The sequence below is a fragment of the Geotrypetes seraphini genome, chromosome 2, assembly GCF_902459505.1.
Source record: "Geotrypetes seraphini chromosome 2, aGeoSer1.1, whole genome shotgun sequence".
Lineage (NCBI taxonomy): Eukaryota > Metazoa > Chordata > Amphibia > Gymnophiona > Dermophiidae > Geotrypetes > Geotrypetes seraphini.
Genome location: NC_047085.1, coordinates 176,478,814 through 176,498,581, shown reverse-complemented (window position 1 = coordinate 176,498,581; position 19,768 = coordinate 176,478,814). Strand labels below are relative to the sequence as shown.

Here is a 19,768-nt window from a genome sequence, read left to right as displayed (position 1 = left end):
TTTTCCTACCTCTAGGTGATCTTTTCAAGGCAAAGCTAGTGGATGTGCTGGACCCTGGTATCCTGAATAACCCCATAAAAGGAAGCTGTGCTTTTATTAGGGGCTCTGCACGTCTTATCTGGAATATATGTTTGCTGTGCCGGTACTTCTGTTTAAACACCGACATGTCATATGTGCTTGAGGCGAGTCTCTTTCATTTGAAAGGAAGCTCTGGAATGAGAGGGCATTGGATGGCGTTAAGAGGTGATAGGCTCAGGAGTAATCTAAGGAAATACTTTTTTACAGAAAGGGTGGTAGATGCATGGAATAGTCTCCTGGTAGAGTTGGTGGCGACAAAGATTGTGTCTGAATTCAAGAAAGTGTGGGACAGGTATGTGGGATCTGTTAGGAAGAGGAGGTGATAGTGGATGCTGCGGATGGGGCAGACTGGATGGGCTATTTGGCCTTTATCTGCAATCAAGTTTCTCTCTTTCTCCCTCCCCTTGCTGGCAGACATTTTATTTTTCAATCCCTGAATTTATTCATTCAATTCACTTGAGCACACAGGATGCAGTTCTATTATAGAAACATAGAAACATGACGGCAGATAAGGGCCATAGCCCATCAAGTCTGCCCACACTATTTACCCATCCTCTTAAGTCTACTGACCCCTGAAAGTATAATTGTGATTATACTGTCACTCTACTGACCCGCTCATTCAGTCCTAGTGACCCTATCCCACATAGGTATCCCATTTGTTCTTGAAGTCTGGGATGCTGCGTGCCTCGACCACCTGCACTGGAAGCTTGTTCCAGTGCTCAATCACTCTCTCCAGTTATAACAGCATATCTTCATTTACTCGCCACTTGAGCTCATACATATACAGAATGTGGTCACTTATGCAGGCAAATGTGCATTTACACACTCAAAGAGCTATTCTATAAGGACATACATAAGTGACGTGGAGGGGCATAATCAAAAGAAACGTCTAAGTCCATTTTGGGCCTAAGTCGCACAAAGTCAGACAAAAGTCGGACATGGGAAAAGGTCCATTTTTGAAAAATATGTCCAACATTTTTTTTTTTAATCGTCTAACTGAACGTCCAGCCGTCTGATCATCCAGACCGCTAAGTCGTCCATCTTTATACCCCATTTTAGATCAAAAATTCATCCAAGTCAAAAACGCCTAGAAAAAGAACTTTTGGACATGGGAGGGGCCAGAAAAATGAGGGACTGGACACTCAGACATGGCACCAGAGTAGTGGGGTACCTTACAGGGTACCTCACAAATAGAGTGCCACATAAACATCTCACCACAACTCCCTTATAGGTCATGATGAGCCCCCCAAAACACCCCTAGAACCTACTAGACCCACCTATCTACCACCCCAATAGCCCTTATGGCTGCAGGAGCCACTTATAGGGAAGTACAAAAGGGTTAGGTTTTTTTGGGGGGTGCACATTTTTCACCATGAATGCAGTGATTAGAGTGGCTTATGGGCCTTGGTCCTTCTCTCCATGGTTCACTAACCCACCCCAAGACCACTTAAGCAACCTCTATGCAGCTCTACTAGGCTTTCCTATGCCAGGCTGCCAAGTGCTGATGTTCTGGAAGCAGATATGTAAAGTTGTTATTACGATTTTTATGGAGTGGGGGGGTGGGGTCAGTGATCACTGGGGCAGTGTGTGGGGGTCTGTACTTTGTGTCTGAAGCTTATTTGGTCACTTTGGATACTTTCTTGTGACTTAGACCTGGTTTTAGATGGCCTAAGTCACAATGTCCAAGTTCCGTCTAGGCAGTGTTGTAAAACTTTTGGTTATGCTTAAGGTGACCATACGTTCTGTTTTTAAATCCTCTGTCCCATTGTCCCCATGCACAGCTTCGGGATGCCAAAATGTCCCGTTTTCAGACAGCGTCCCGAAGATGTGCGTGGAGACAATAGGACAGGTGATTGCTTCCCCTCCCTCCCTGCCGTGCCAAAGCCAGCCTGCCTGCCTCCCTCCCTCCAGCGCCGAAGCCTGCCTCCCCCTGGACTGGCCCCCGCTGCTGCTACCTACCCGCCGAAGCCTGTCCTACTGCCGCTTCAAACCCTCCCCCCCCCCGTCCACTGCCGCTATTGCCAACCGCAAATAAAAAAAAGGTTTAGGCGCCGGCCCACAAACCTTCATCCCGACGTCAATTCTGACATTGGAGAGGAAGTTACGGGTCAGCCAATAGCTGCCTGGCTGGCCCGGAACTTCTCTGACATCAGAATTGATGTCGGGAAGAAGGTTTGTGAGCTGGCGCCTGGACCTTTTCTTTAGTTGTGGCAGGTGGCGGCGGACAGGGGGGGGGCTTCAGCGCTGGAGGGAGGGAGGCAGGCTGGCTGGCTGGCTTTGGCACAGCAGGGAGGGGAGGGATGTAAGCTGGCTGGCTTCAGGGGTGGGGGTCAGACAAAGGCTGGAAGGCAGTGAAGGGGACATAGGAAAGAGCACTGGTAGCACTAAGGACATGGGAAGGAGGTACTAAAAACATAGGAAGGAGGCACTGGGGGCACTAAGGGCATGGGAAGGAGGCACTGGGGGCACTAAGGACATGGGAAGGATGCACTGGGGGCACTAAGGACATGGGAGTGAGGCACTGGGGTCACTAAGGACATAGGGAGGAGGCACTAAGGACATAGGAAGGAGGTACTGGGGGCACTAAGGACACAGGAAGGAGGTACTGGGGGCACTAAGGACACAGGAAGGAGGCACTGGAGGCACTAAGGACATGGAAGTGAGGCACTGGGGTCACTTAGGACATGGGAAGGAGGCACTGGGGGCACTAAGGACATAGGGAGGAGGCACTAAGAACATGGGAGTGAGGCACTGGGGGCACTAAGAACATGAGAAGAATGCACTGGGGACACTAAGGACATAGGAAGGAGCACTAAGGACATAGGAAGGAGGCACTGGGGGCACTAAGGACATAGGAAGGAAGCACTGGGGGCACTAAGGACACAGGAAGGGGCATTAAGGACATAGGAAGGAGGCACTTAGGGCACTAAGGACATAGGCAGGAGGCACTTGGGGCACTAATGACATACGAAGGAAGGAGGGAGGGAATAGAAGGGGGACAATTGGGCCTGAGTGCAGAAAGAAAGAAATGAAAGAAAGGATGCACAGTCAGAAGGACATGCAACCAGAGACTCATGAAATCACCAGACAGCATAGGTAGGAAAAATGATTTTATTTTCAATTTAGTGTGTCAGTTTTGAGAATTTATATCTGTTGTCTATATTTTGCACTATATTTGTCTATTTTTCTATAGTTACTGAGGTGACATTGCATATTTTAAAGTCATCTGGCTTGACATCTTTGAAAACCCCTGAAATATAAATGATAATTAACATTTTCTCTGCTTATAGTGTGCTTTGTGGTTTGTTTGGTTTTTATTTTATTTTATGGTTACCATTATGAATTAATAAGATATTATGTGTATATGAAAAATGAATGGAAGAAATTGGGGGCAGGGCTAGGGTGGGATTAGGGGCGGGCTGACAATTAATAGATGTCCCATTTTGATGAAAAAATAAATGACTTGTCTTTTAGATCGTCCAATTGCCGATTTAGGCCGGTTTTTAGATGTTTTTCTGTTTTGATTATAAGCCCCATAGCGCATGGGTGGAGTATGAGTGCAGCTACCACAATTATACCAGTTCTCTGGCTGGTATAACTGCAGGCACCTAAATGTAAGACACACCAATAACAGGTCATGTTAGTATTCCATAATGGTATTGGGTGTCCAGTTGCCATTATAAAATTAGGCTCTCACGGCATGGCATTGGGATGCCTAAAAGGAGGGAACCATACAGAATTACACTTATAATGTGTAATACATTTTTTTTGTACCCTGAGTAGTTGGGGGGGGGGGTGAATTGAACCAGATATATGTAGATCAGATTTTAGCTTTATAATGTAACCTAGATTGACAAGTAACCCATCCTGGGCTCTTTGAGAAGGATGAGATTTAAAAAAAAAAAAAAAAATTAAATAAATAAAGGCTTAAATTTTGTACCTTTCAGAAGGAACACAAAGAATGTTTAAATTGCAAAAAAAAGGATTTTTGTGGGGGTGGGGGGATTAGACGTCCCAAAGTCCTCACCACCTAAAGTGTGGAATACCAAAAACGCAACTCTACACACTCCACTGTCTGTGTATTTTGTAATACAATTTACCTTTATTTTGAAGAAATTCCCAAAATTTATAGATCTGTACTGAAAAATAAGAAAAGACAAAAACAAAACTGGTGGATCAAAGAAGGAAAAAGGATTCAAGGAAAACTAGCACAAATGAACTCCTTTAACTCAAAGATCAGTTTGAAGTCCTCTGTAAACAAATAGGTATTTTTCATTATCCTAGGACAAGTTAGCAGGATATTCTCGTATGTGGGTGATGCCATCCACGGAGCCTTGTACGAACAGTGGTAAAGTGTACTGTCACTTAAAAAAAATTTAAAAGTCTCAACTGCCCATACCATGCATGCACTGGTGCCTTCTTGTTCACTTTCGATTCACAGGACCATCAGTTCTGTTTTCTAAGAAGCTATATTTTGGGGAGTTCTTCCAAAAGTGCTTCAAACTACTATTTTCTGCCTTCCCACTTATATTTTACTTCATTTTTCTTTCAGTTAATATTTTCTTTTTTGTTCCCAATTGAATTGTTTTAAATTTTTTCTAAGGTCTGTTTTTTGGGCCTTCAAACCCTCTTGCGCCTGTTTCAGGCTGGGAGCATCAAGCCATTTTGGGGTTCACATCTACTCAACCTCCACAGACCATTGAGTACTTTGATCTTGCATCTATGTCAAAGCCTTCAAGAGGCTTTAAGCAGTGCACTAGGTGCAACAGGACCATCTTTGGTACATAATTGGTGTGTTCAGTGTCTTGGTCCTGACCACGGTCAGTATTGTGCTCAACTTAAAAAAAGATCACTAAAGGCTAGAGACCTCCAATATGAGAAAAATGTTTCAGGTCCCCCAGGAGCATCGAGGACATCCAATGATTCCTATGCTCAGCGCCGGTACCGGCACTGATGTCTCGCTCAACCTTGGTGACATCGCCCTAATGCCATCTGAGGAACCTAGTAAAAAGGCTAAGAAGCACAAGCACAATTCCCCTTCCAAGCATGCACCAACACCTCAGCATTCATTAGCATCATCACTTTGCTGTCCTCGTACAACCCATCATCCTTTCCAGATTGGACTATTGCAACTCTATCTACTTAAGCTTACAAAGAAAAGCCCCCATAGACTCCAGCTGATACAGAATACTGCGGATAAGCTTATTTTTCGCAAAAAGTAAATTTGACCATGTCTCACCACTCCTGTCCAAACTTCACTGGCTTCCAGTAATTTCCAGGGTCCACTTTAAATGTGCCTGCCTAACTTTCAAGATCCTTCACGGCATCCTTCCTCCTGTTATTCCACTATCTTGGAACTCCTCAAATCCTAATTCCACCAGATCCTCCCAAAAATTAAAACTATCCTTCCCCTCATTAAAAGGTATATCCCACGTCGGAAAACTAGGGACTTCCCTCCCCTTCAGAATCACTGAGCTCTGGAATAATCTTGCCTCCCCCTTCGTAGTTTGGGCTCCCTCCAACTGTTCCGTAGGCATCTAAAAACTTGGCTATTCTCAAAAATGTAACATTTCCTTCCCTCTCTGGTACACCAAGCCCCTCTAAACTCTCTTCATACCTATTCCTATAATCCCCCTTTGGAGTTCTGTTCTATCCCAGTTCTATAAACCGTGCCGAGCTCTACTACTGTGGAGAAGATGCGGTATATAAACCCAAGGTTTAGTTTAGTTTAGTATAGTTTAGAAATTAGAAAGTCATGGGATAGGAGGTAATGTCCTATTTTGGCTTAAGAAGAAAGACAGAGAGTAGGTTTAAATGGTCAATATTCTCAATGGAGAAGGATAAATTGTGAGATTCCCCAGGGGTCTGTGCTGGGACTGCTGCTTTTTAACATATTTATCAATGATCTAGAAATGGGAATAATTATTAAGGTAATTAAATTTGTTGATGACACAAATAGTTGTTCAAAGTTGTTAAATCACAAGAGGAGTGTGAAAAATTGCAAGAGGACCTTGTGAGACTGGAAGACTGGGCATAAAAATGGCAGATGACGTTTAATGTGAGCAAGTGCAAAGTGGTGCATGTGGGAAAGAGGAACCTGAACTATAGCTAAGTGATGCTGGATTCTATGTTTGGAGTCAATGCCCAGGAAAAGGATCTAGGTGTCATTGTTGAGGATGCGTTAAAACCCTCAGCTCAATACGTGTCAGTGGCTAATAAAGCAAATAGAATGTTAGGAATTATCAGGAAAGGAATGGAAAACAAAGATGAAAATGTTATAATGCCCTTATATCGCTCTATGGTACAGCCACAACTTGAATATTATGTGCAGTTCTGGTCACCTTATCTCAAAAAAAAACTAGCGGAATTAGAAAAGGTACAGTACAGAGAAAGGTGATGAAAATGATAAAAGGTTTGTGATGACTTCCCTATGAGGAGAGGCTAAAGCTGCTAGGGCTCTTCAGCTTGGAGAAGAGATGGCTCATGGGTGATATGATACTGAATGGAGTGGAGTGGAAAGGATAGATGTGAATCGCTTGTTCACTCTTTCCAAAAATACTAAGATTACGGGGCATGCGATGAAGCTACTAAGTAGTAGATTTAAAACAAACTGTAGAAAATATTTCTTCACAAAACATGTAATTACACTCTGGAATTTGTTGCTGGAGAATATGGTAAAATTGGTTAGCTTAGCAGAGTTTAAAAGAGGTTTGGCTAATTTCCTAAAAGAGAAGTCTATGCACCATTATTGAGATGGCTTGAGGAAATCCACTGCTTATTCCTAGGATAAGCAGCATAAAATCTGTTTTACTAGTTGATATCTAGCTAGGTACTTGGGACCTGGGTTGGCCACTGTTGGAAACAGGATACTGAGCTTGAAGGACCTTCGGTATGTCCCAGTATAGCAATTCTTATTGTATTTTTTTTTTTTTTTTTTTTAAGTATTTCCATGTTATCTCATGTTATCTTAATCTTTGTACTTTTGGAAAGAGTAAAAATCGATTTGCTTGTATCCATTCCAAAACATTCAGGATTTTGTAGGCCTCAGTCATATCCCTCCCCCCAACCATTGCTTTTCTAAGACTTTCCTTATATAAGAGGAATTTCGCTACCTTTATCATTTTTGTTGCTGTTCTTTTAAACTTTTCTAATTCTGCTATTAAAGTTTTTATTTTTTTTTTTTTAGATACGGTGCCCAAAACTGAACACAGCACTCAAGGTGAGTCATACTATGGAGCTATACAGCGGTATTAAAGTATTCTTGGTTTTATTTTACTACCGTATTTACTCAAATATAGGATGAGATTTTTGGACCCAAAAAGTATCACAAAAATGGGGGTCTCGTCCTATATTCGGGTCATCGCCCAACCCCCCTCCCCGACATGATGCAGGCCTCTGATAGGCCAGGACAGGAGAGATCCCTCCCGTCTCCAGGCCCAACCAATAGAAATCATTATTTTTACACACACACACACACACACGTACCTTTTCTGTTACCCCTCTCCCCCTGGCCCCCCACGTACTTTGTCAGTTATTCTTGGTGGTCCAGCGGTATATGCTCCTACCTTGCACACCTCCTTCCGGGCTCAGGATCGCCAATCAGGGCTCACGGCATGCAGGAGCGAGCTCCCACACGGCCCTGCATTGCTAGCTGAATGGCTGCAGCCAGTTCTCGCGAGACTCATGGGACCTGGTGGCAGCCATTCAGCTAGTGGTGCAGGGCCACGTGGGAGCTCGAGAAGCTCACGCCTGTGCGCTGCAAGCCCCGAGCCCGGAAGGAGGTGTGCAGGGCAGGAGCATATACCGCTGGATCACCAGGGATAACTGACAAGGTACCAGAGGGGGGGGGGGGTATTACAGAAAAGGTACGTGGGGGGGTTTTACAGAAAAAGTATGCGAGGAGTGTTACAGAAAAGGTACGTGGGGGGCCGGGGGGGGGTGTTACAGAAAAGGTACTCGCAGGGAAGGGAGTGTTACAGAAAAGGTACGCGTGTGGGAGGGGAGGGGGAGGGTAAAAAAATGATTTGTATTGGCCAGGATGGGAGATGGGAGGGATCTCTCCTGTCCCGGCCTACTACTAGACCACCAGAGGTGGAAGAGGAGGTAGGACATGGTGCAGAACCTAGCAGGGAGGGGGGACAGGGTGCAATGCAGAGCATGGCAAGTAGTTATGGGGGCTGGTTGCATAGCCTGGCAGGGAGGGGGGCTGGCTGCACAGCCTGGTAGAGCAGAGAGGGAATGGGGCTGGGTGCAGAGCTTTGCAGGTCAGGGAGGGAAGGAGGCTGGGTGCAGTGCCTGGTAGGGAAGGGGGCTTGGTGCAGAACCTGGCAGGGAGGGGGGCTGAATGCAGAGCCTGGCAGGAGAGGGCATGAGTGAGAGGACACTGGGTGCAGATCCTGGCAGGACATGGCACTTGAATATTAAGCCCCCGTCTTATATTCAAGTCAACCATTTTTCCTCCTTTTGGGGGGGAAATGGAGTTCTCGACTTATATTCGGATCGACATATTCGAGTATGTACGGTATTCCTTTCCTAATAATTCCTAGCATCTTATTTGCTTTTTTGGCTGTCACTGCACATTGGGCGGAGGATTTCAGCATATTGTTTACGACGACATTGAAATCTTTTTCTTGGGCGCTGACTCCAAGGTGGAGCCTAGCATCAGGTAACTGTGATTTGGGTTATTTCCCAACCAATACATCACCGTTTTTCACCTGCAAATTTAATCACCTCACTTGTCATTCTGATTTTCAGATCATTTATAAATATGTTAAATAGCACCAGTACAAGTAGAGATCCCTGTGTCATTCCAATATATACCAATTCCTAAACTATAACAGAACATTGCCTCCTATCCCATGACTTTTTAATTTTCGCAGGAATCCCATGAGGAACTTTGTCAAAAGCTTTCTGAAAATCTAAATAAACTACATCAAACAGATCACCTTTACCCACATGTTTAATCAGGCCTTCAATGAAATGAAGCAAATTGGTGAGGCAAGACTTCCCCTGGCTAAATTCTTGCTGACTCTATCCCATTGTACCATGTTTGTCTGTGTATTCAGCAATTTTATTCTTTACAATAGTTTCTCCTATTTTGCCCAGCACTGGTCAGTCTTATCTAGCTGTAATTTCCTGAAACACCGCAAACCCTTAAAAAAATTAGTGTTACATTGGCCACCCTCCAATCTTCAGGTACTATGAACAATTTTAACAATGAGTTACAGATCACTAACAGCAGATCAGCAATTTCATGTTTAAGTTCTTTCAGTACCCTGAGGTGCTTCCTTGCCATCTATGCCATTTTTATTTTATGTTTGTAGATGAAACTTGATAAAGTTTGTGTCAAATTAACCATTTTTGTGTCATATGTCTAAAATAGGCCGCACAAATTTCTGTTGGATTCATGAGAACCTAACCAAATATTTGCACGAAAAACAAAGGCAGAAATTTCTTTAGGCAGACAGCTATTACATCTAACAGTAGAAATAACTTGTACAGGAAAAAGAAGACAGCATCAGAAAAATGACATAATGTAAATTATAAACTTCAGACTTGATTTTCTGCAGGACAGCAATGCTGTGTTAGCTATTTATGGTCAAAAAGAATACTATATATTCTGGTAGTACAACAGAACTTTTATATTCCAAACCTGTGGGCGTAAGAATTCATTTTGTTTAAGTGGGTACTGTAGTTTCTTTTTCTTGTGCATCTGGGGGGAGGAAGAAAGTTTTCAAGTGGTTTGCCGCATGCCTCTCATAGTTGAAGAATTTCTGCCATAGCAAGTCCCACCATCATCAACTATGGGCTTTTGTTGGGGTTTTTTAAAATCTATGCTCACTTGTAGCCTATAATAGATGGCATGCATGCCCCAAAATATTCTGAGCACAAGAATGATTTGCTACAGATTCAGCCTACGCTGCCGAATTCCACTGTTCTGTTGTTCTCCAAGTGAATGATATTCTGTTCCTTTGTACAGCAACAGCAGGAGGAATTAAGTCTTCTCATACCTGAAAATGTGCAAAAACGTTCTACTTGTTACTTCCTGTAACTCGTATGAAAAGAAGAAGTGGGTTAGCTTAGGAGCTGAAATATAGTTTTCATCTGAAAGCTGTATATTAGGGACATATTCATTGGCATGTTCATTTGGTTCAGTAATGCTAACAAGGTGTATTAACATAGATGTGTGAAATAAACCAAAATGGTGCCCAAGATGACCTGAAATCAAACTGAAAAGTTTTGCTGTACGCATTCATACTGTAAGTTTCTAGTGTGACAGATACTCCATTCCTAAATGTGTGGATAGTCAATCCCTTCTCGCGAGAATTCTTGTAGGGAGCTTCATTGGCATTCTTTTGCTCCACCTCCTATCCTTCAGGGCTACCTTCCAATTCCTAAGTTGTCTCTCTACAAGTGAGATGGTAGGAGCTCATGTTCCTTTTCATTTAAATTTGGTCTTTTTTGCTAATCGTTTGCGAGGCTTTTCAGTGTTAAAGAGGATCCCTCTTTGGGGGTAGCTCTGGCTGTAGGAGAGGTCAGACTCTGAGGTTGAGGGTCTGCTTCCAAGGGGCAGACTGCTTTGCAGTGCAACCTCTTGGACAGCCTTTACGAACAGTTTGGGAGCTCAGGGACTGTTCCCTTAGGAGAAAGGCTTGCTTCAGATTCATCCATAGTAGGCTTAAGTGTAGACTGAGTGGCTCCATGGCAGTTTTTCCAGGTTCAGAGCTGACTGCTTTCCTCACCCCATTTGCATGCAAGTGATCCAGTGAGGGTTGAGGTTTCCATTCAGTTTCTACAGCCTGAGAGGCAGTCAGAAGGCACAAGCAGTCCAGATTCCAAACTTGTTGAAGTAGAGGTTCTCCCTGTATGCTATTTACAGCTTCTACACTCCCAGCACACAGTGAGTAACAGGCTGACAGCCTGGGAAACAAAGTCGGGGGGGGGGGGTGTCTTTAAAATTGATTTTCGGGGGGGTCTGGGGTTAGAGTTAGGTTCTTCCACCTCTAAAATCCTAAAATCGCTCATTTTTAGTGCCCAGTGTAGCTTTAAACAAGCATGATGGACTCCTCATGCCAGGATACTTTGTTTGTAGTGAATGGCCGTTTGAGGATCATCCATGTTCACATGCCAAGCATCACATAAGAGAGTGGAAGCCACCGACTTAGCCTCTGGTCCCTCGGGGGTGTTAGTGTCCAGTTGGTCTGAGGGCCAGGAAAAATAGTCCAGATTTGAACTGACGAGCAGCGCAAGTGCGTCCCCAGTGAAGCACAGCCATAACTCAACCGTAAAACCCCAGAAACAAGCTCATGAGCATCTACAGGGGCCAGTTGGACATCCTGGTCAGGGGTTTCCCCCTGAATTCATCAATATGATGTTTGAAGCTTACATGATTAACAGTGGCCACATGGAACCCTTAGGGATCGCAGCCCTGCTGGTGCCGGGGATTACCCCCCCCCCCAAAAAAAAAAAAAAAGCACAATTCCCCAGCAACAGTGCTATGCACAAAATGGGGATGTTCAGTCTGAGGACGACTGGGACACAATGGGCTCTATTTCAATGTTTTTACTCTCCCATTCAGGATCCTCTGAGCAGGCGATGCTGCTTCATCTCTAGGGAACCAAATTTGGATCTGGTGGAGGCCTCTGATCTCGGGGAGGACCCGACTGTGCACAGGCTATTTAAGCCTTCAACACTTTAGGAGATGATCATGGAATCCCCCAAGAATTAAATATAGAGGCTCCACAGTCTTCTGCTACATAGTGTTCGCATATGAGCAGCACAAAAGCACAGACCCCTCTCATCAAGAGATTATCAAAATGCTCACGGACCACTGGGATGTCCTGGCGAAACTCCGTTGGGTGACTAAAGCCACGGCAAAGCTCTATCCAATGGATCCAGAATTTAACCAGCTTTTTGTTCCTCCGAAAGTGTACAAAGTGTACCTCACAAAGTGTACCTTACAAAGTGTACCCAGTGAAGGTGGTGTGGTATTAAAGGATGCCCAGGACACCAGACTGGATTTTGTTCATGAGAGCTCTATAAAGTCACAGCTTCAGGTTTGAAAGCAGCTGCGGTGGCATCTTTTGTCGCCCGGGTTTGCCACTCCAAGTTGCGCCACAATTTTGAGATTGTTGTTGGGAGGGATCTCCAGTTTTTAATGTCTGGAGTGGATTATGTGGCTGATACTCTGTATGACCTTTTCAGTGTTGTGAACAAATTGTCTGCTTATTCCATTTCTGCCCACAGGATGCTATGGATGAGACAGTGGGCGGGGGATTCCTCCTATAAGGCATTTAAGGGACATTTACTCTTCGGGAAAGGTCTGAATGATCTCATGGCCAGCGTGCAGGATCGTAAGCCAAACTCTTTACTGGACAGCAGACCTTGAGCCCCTAACGGGTCAGGTTGCGGTAATTTTTAGGCTTCCAGACAATATCACCAGTTCTTGGGAGGGCTTTCGAGCCAGAGATCTTTTCAAAGCTCAAAAGATTTTTTTGAGAGCGAGGGGGGGCAAGCGCCCCCAATCTTCAGGATCCTGCTCTGCCAAAACTCCCAAGAAGTAGTTATGACACCAAGCTTCCATGCATTGGAGGGCGGTTATCAGCCTATTAGGGGGCATGGGCGGAGATCACCCCAGATCGCTAGGTGCTGGACTTTATACAGGAGGGATACAAGCTCAAGTTCTTTCATGGCTGCATGTCTCTGACCTTGAGCCTGCAATTCAGGAGAGACTAGCAGACATACCTTGCCAAGGAGACAACCTTTATAGTGACAAGGTGGAGAAGGTCGCTGACCTCGGCAAAAAACACACTGACACCATCCAGTCCTTCTCCCAGTGGCCTCATCCTGCATCCTCCACTACTAGGAAGTTCCACAGCAGGTCTCAAAGATGTTCCTACTACTTTCAAAGGCATAAGCTTACTTCTACCCAACAGAAGCAACAGATCCATACCCAGCATCCTTAGACCTACCAGCTACATCATCAGAGGTCACAGCCTGCACCCTGGGCAAAAGGGGTAAGCTTTTCACTGGCTCCAGTAGAGCAAAGTCACCATCAAAGTATCCCTTTCAGATGACCTTCTGGTAGGGGGAGACTAAATTTTTACCAAGAAAAATTGTAACATCCGACCAGTGGGTTCTCCAATTAGTCTGTGTGGGATATGATCTCAATTAGTACCACCTTTAGATATGCATGATGTGAACAACCATACATTATGCACCTTATTCTTACTAGTTCATTTAAATCAGTCTTTCTGATCCTCAGCGGATTAGAATACTCTAATAGTGAGTGGCTTTATGTCCCAAATCGTCACTGGATCATTTTCTTATTTAATATGATTGCTCATTATCTTAATATTACTTTAATAAATATGTACTACAAGTACTTAGCTGTATGGTCTTGTTTCAACACAGGGGTAGATACACCATGTTTCACCCATTAACTTTAGTAGGTTTTTTTCAAGGCTACCACTCCCTATAATCGAGAAAAGATAAAACACTTTATCTCCTAGCCCAGCTAGTAAATACATAAATATCTAATAGTTTACATTCTTAATTAAAAACTCTCAAACCCCCCCTATCTTACCTATTGTGCTTTACGCCATTCCAAGCGACCACAGCATCTAGTATAGAATGGCGTCGCTACTTCCTCCTTTCAATTTAAGCCCACCCTAGACTAATCAGCTGGCGCTGCATCCAAACTTCCAGCGGCAGCGTCTGACGTCCGAGTGTGCCCTATCAACATGTTCCGTCATTGGATACAATTTTTACCAAACATCTCCAAACTGCTCACCAAAAGCATATCTTTTCAGTGCTTAACGTAAGCGGGTACTTGCAGAGGAACTCTCTGCCCTTATTTAGGCCTATATAGTCAAGCCAGTCCCATCATGCCCAAATCTTGATTATATAAAGCCAGGACATGGAGGTCTAACACTGTAGTACATCTGTGTGGGAAGGGGCTTTGATTTCAACATGTTTTGGGGAGGTGCCAAAATATGGACCTTAGATCACAGAAGAGGAAGGGGAACATCCATGTCTAAAAAGATGGCCATTGTTGTTTAGACTTGGCTCTTGTCCAGGTTACAGAAAGGTGTTCTAATTGGGCAGCTTTCCACTGGAGGGATTAAGATAAATCACATCCTTAGTCCCCCAGTGGTTTCTGAGGCTTTTTCCTCCCTTATGGGTCTATTTCTGGCTCATGCTATAGTTTTGTTTCCTCCCAGTGCATTGTTCATGTGAAAGTGTTATTTTGACTGATATTTGATTTTCACTTTATCTGTGTCATTATCATAATTTAGTTGTTTCCAGCTCATGGACATCCATTTTATATGAATTATAGAACAGACTGTATTCTGTTCCAAAATATATGCAAGATGGATGTCCATTTGTGATGTTCTGACTTTGACATCTATATTCTGAGTTGGACGTCCTTTCTAAGATGTTGCTTTAATTAAATAGATAATTACATTTTCTTTTGCATGATGGTAGCAGATGATTTGCCGGTTGACATCTCTCTGTATAAGTATGTATAATTTAGATTCATTGGATGAATATTTATAAGGTGATCTATTGCAGCTGAAGTGGAGTGCAGGAGACGAGGGGTTAGAGCATTGTTTAAACAATACCAGAATACTGCAATTTTAGTGGAGGGAGAAGATCTGTTTTGCGGAGTAGCCCAAGGGTCAAATTGCTGTTGGAGTGGCACTGTAGATCTGCATGATGGGAATTGTGATCAGAAGATCGAAGATGTTAGATAGTATGCGCTGGACACAGCTAATTTAGTTGCTTGGAAACACGGCCTAGAGAAATTCTTGACTAGATTGTAAGCTTTTTTGAGCAGGGACTGTCTCTTCTATGTTTTGATGTACAGCGCTGAAAATGTCTAGTAGTGTTATAGAAATGATAAGTAGTAGTAGTAGGAATTCAAAGCCACCTATAAGATATTGTTTATTGTTTATTCAAAGTATTTGATTAATTGCTTATCCAGCAGTACAAAGCGTTGAACAAAATTTAAAAATTACAGGAAGACAGACGTGTCTGCAATGTAAAACATATATATATTAAATTATTGGACAAACCAGGACTAAACAGACAAACTCAAATCTTTAAAACAATAGGAAAAAGGGGCGGAAAAACAATTTTTATAGAAAGACTATAGAAAAGGAAAATACAATAGGAGAAGGGAAATAAAATCCAAAAATGATTAAGAAATTAATGACATGGGAATAAAAAACAGTTGAATTTGTTAAGGGAGGTAGATAACTCATTAGCAATTATATGCATCCTTAAAGAGAAAACACTTTAAACAGCTCTTAAATTTCTGCAACTTACATTCTGCTCTTAAATATAAAGGAAGAGAGTTCCAGGTCAAAGGGGCGGTTACTGAAAAAATAAGGGTGCGACGAGTGCCAATTATCTTCAGAGATGGGACATTGATGGGATGCTGGGAGGCTGATCTTAAGGCTCTAGGGGGATCTAGAGTCTGTCCATAAATGCCGGGTCAAGTTGTTCTAAAGCAAGCAGAATAGGATTTCTATTTAACCCAGGTATTTGGTGTTCAAAATCTGGCATGCTATGTAGTTGCCTTTGCCTGGATGACTATATTATTATTATTAAAGTAGTTATATAAAGCCTATCAATGCAGATTGTCTAAGTGGTGTTGTACTTGTGGGCTCACAATCCATCTAACATACCTGGGACAATGGGGAGGATTGAGTGATTTGCCCAGGATCACAAGGGTACTTGTATGTGTGGATATGGGGAGGGAAGATAGAGAGGAGTAGGTGTGGGGGGTAATGCTTAGGGTCTCCAGAATTTCTCTGAAAAAAAAAAAGAGGGCATGTGGTCCCGTTTTGCCCCAGCCCCTTATGAACTCTGACTTTTCTTTCCGCTAATGCTCGGAGGCCCTCCAGACGCAACTCTGAGCTCGGGACCTTCCAAAACCCAGACAAACTACTGGGTTTTGGAAATCCCCTCCAGACACCCAGATAGTCCTCTAAAAATAGGACATGTCCGGGTTTTCCCGGACATTGGGTAACCCTAGTAATGCAATGATAAGCTGTGAAGGTAGGGTGTATAGGAGTTATGTGTGTCTGACATGTGAATGTAGAGGGGAGGCATGTGTAGGAGAGTTTGTGTGCTTATCTACTTCTGTCATCCTTTCCTCCTTCTCTTGTATTCTTTACTTCACCCATCACAACTGTCTGTTATCTGTTCTACCAGCTACATCCTCATCTCTTCAAGTGGTAGAGTCTGGTCTCCCTGCCACCAGGAGCACCTTCTGCTGGCTCCTGTTGATCTTCACATGTTGAGGCCTGGCCTACCTGCCAGTTCAGCGATGCTGCACTCCCCTTCTAAGTCCATAAGCAAACATATACAGTATGTGCACCCACAAAACTAAACCCAAAAAAGGCATCATCACCTATTACAAAACACATCTAAAAAGAATATATGGATTTAACGTTAGTTACATGTGAAGGTCCAGATTCTATTAATGATGCCTACATTCGGTAGACACCTACATTGTAGACACCTAGACGTGTCAATCACCTATTAGGCATTGCTAACAGAATCACACCTACATTGTAAGCATCTCTAATGTAGGCCATGGTTTACCTCGTCTACATTGGGGTGCTTAATGTAGGTGCCTAACAATGCCTAGCAGAGCCTAACTTAAAAAAAAATGCCCCAGTGATCCACCCCTAACCACCCTTACATGGTATTAGGGTGTTAGCGCCTACTACCCAATTAACCTTAATTTTTTTATGCCATTAACTCTAATTTTTAAATAGATTTATATTATTGTAGGCACTTTCACTTTGGGCACCTACATGTAGTACAGAATTTCCTAAGAAGAAAAGAAAAAATGTTCTTAAACAATTTATGGAAAGAAACCCATAAACTTACTGCAGCTGTAGACATTGCAGATACCTTGGTATGAAAGGGTTAAAATAAGAATTATAGGGGTTTTTTGGCTGATCAATTTTCAACTTTATTGGTATAATTTTGGGCACAGCAAGCCTGTAAAGTATGAAAAAAAAATCTGATACTGGTATATGAATTACATCCTTCCTTCCCTCCTCCCCCCCCCTCCCACCTCCCCCACTGTCACATCCAGTTGGCTCTGCCCTGCTTTTTTTTTCAACTCTGGAACAGCTTTTAGTTTTGATGTAAAGTTAGTTAAGGGGACAGTCAAGTACTGTATCATGTTCTTATTTCCCTTGGCTCCTTAAAATTCTGTTATACCAAATCATTACAACATTTTAATTTGCATATTTAGACTTTGGTCAGGAGCAGACAAAATGTATATTAATTGGTTGTGCTGACGGGTAAATTGCTGAGGTATCATATTATTAGAAAAAATTGTATGTTCTAGAATTGATTGATGACAATCCAGGAGAAGTAGGCCCTAGGCCTAATTATTTGTGGTGGATTTTTATTTCAGTCCAGTCCTTTGACTATGATCGAAATTCTAAAAGTCATGGAGTAAATTGGGGAAATAAGCTTGGATAAATTTCAAGAGATGACCCAGGCCAGCACCCTATCAAAATGAAATAAACTAATGCAAGAGTTTGTATTTATTAAATAGAAATTAACCAGAATTCAGATGCCCCTACCTGGCTTTTTGAAACCAGCCAGAATGAGAGAGATTGATGGCAAAAAGGATAGGTCACATGAAGAGGCTGACTTATTTCTCCAACTTTAACATTCTTGTAGCTTATGCCATGCACAAAGTCAGATATATCGAGGATTTTCTTCCATTCTTTGTTTGCCAAAAATAGTGCCATGATATGCACACATAACTTATGAACCAATGAAACTACATATATTATATTTATTGAATTTGTGAAAACCATCCGGTAATCAACACCACTATTTTCAATGCGACTTTAGCTTTACTTCGACTCGTCTGTTACCAGCCGTTGCATATAGAGTATCTCATGGATCCTCAGACCACCACTTGAGTGCTGCTGTGACTTTTCAAAACTGCCGCTGCAAAACTGCTAAGCTAATGTGTATCTCCCCGACACTGAGGAAGAATAAGGAAACGTCGGTGAGGGGACGATTGAACATAAAGTTATCAAAACTTCATATTATTTACCTTTTGTTTAAATTCACTAGTTTATCACAGGAGATTAGCAATGAATAGCAAAGAAAAACAATGAACATTAATAAGAAGAGTATCAGGATCGATGAGGAATGAAACCACATTGAGTTATATTACTCAAGTGGTGGTCTGAGGATCCATGAGATACTCTATATGCAACGGCTGGTAACAGATGAGCCAAAGCAAACTTAAGGCTCCTTTTACGAAGGTGCACTAGCATTTTTAACGCATGCACCGGTGTAGTGCACGCTAGCCGAGAAACTACCGCCTGCTCAAGAGGAGGCAGTAACAGCTAGTGTGTGTGGCATTTTAGCGTGTGCTATTACACACGTTAAGGCTCTAACATGCCTTCGTAAAAGGAGCCCTTAAAGTTGCAATAAAAATAGTGGTGTTGATTATTGGATGTTTTTCATGATATGCACACAACATTGGCAGTGCCATGGAGGTACGTGGCACCTAGACATTGGTGCCACATTTGCACTTCATAGATAGTTATGCACAAATGTATACTAGATGCTATTCTTTAAGGTAGCACCTAATGGCTACAATGCATAACTTCAGTGAGCAGATATTCAAGCAGGTTTTTCCCTGTATTCATCTTTAAGAATTTGGTAATACAGTACTCCCCTGATATTCGCAGGGATTCCGTTCCAGGAACTCCCACAAATCTTGAAAAATCACGAATACGTTTCTTTGTGGGAGAGACTAGAGAGGGCAGCAGGAGAGCGCAGCTGAAGCACCGGCAAGTGAAGGAAATCACTCGTCGTATGCTCCGACTGCCTCTTCCCGCACTAAAATCGGGCCTTACCAATCAGGAGCTGCGTGTCAAAGCAGCTCCTGATTGGTAAGGCCCAACTTTAGTGCAGGAAGAGGCGGTCAGAGCATGCAGCAAGTGACTTCCTTCACTTGCCGGCACTCCGGCTGTTCTCTCCTGGTTGGCGGTTCGCGTTCGGAAAATACCATGAATGACCAGGACCGCGAATCACCGACCACGAATGACCGGGGGAACACTGTATAATGCCATATTGAGTGTGTTCATTCTGACAAGATGATAGAAGGGCTGCTGAACAATATTTAGACTTCTGTTTAAGACTCCTGATGCAGGCCGTTTGGGCCGAAACACGTACGTGTCATTTCTTCCAGTAAATAAAATTTTAGAACACAGAGGTCGCCTTCGATGTTCTTTCTTTGATTCTCTGTTGGGAGAAGGATTTTCTCCTGTGTTTGTTTCCTCCGTATACATGAACAGGCCATGAGCATGTCTCCAACTGATGCACATTACTTATAGAATGCTATCAATTACAACATCAGTTGGTGTATGTAGGAATACGCATTTACCCTTGCCATTGAAATGGCATAAATCAGTGGTCTCCAAACTTTTTCGTATAAACGGCCGCAGTGTGACTATATGAAAGATCCGAAGGCCACCAAAAGATTTCAAGCTTATGCATACTACTTGACAACTTGCTTGTTCAAACTAGGTATTGAACATTAAAAATTAATACTAATTTTGATTCTATGAGACATTTCAAGGATATAGTTTAAAAACTCACTCTAGTTTGGATCGTCAGCAGTAGCAAATTC

At 43.0% G+C, this 19,768-nt stretch overlaps 1 protein-coding gene across 7 annotated transcripts in view; it reads left to right on the top strand.

The window, feature by feature from the left end:
* The window catches only part of MBP (myelin basic protein), a 461,835-nt gene that overhangs the window by 334,461 nt on the left and 107,606 nt on the right, over positions 1–19,768 (top strand). For 6 of the 7 annotated variants that reach the window (XM_033934384.1, XM_033934381.1, XM_033934377.1 and 3 more), the window contains one exon: positions 7,265–7,297. The exons of the other annotated variant lie outside the window; for it this stretch is intronic. In XM_033934384.1, coding sequence (XP_033790275.1) covers positions 7,265–7,297 — 33 coding nt within the window. The remainder of the gene's footprint in view (positions 1–7,264; positions 7,298–19,768) is intronic. 7 annotated transcript variants of the gene reach the window in all.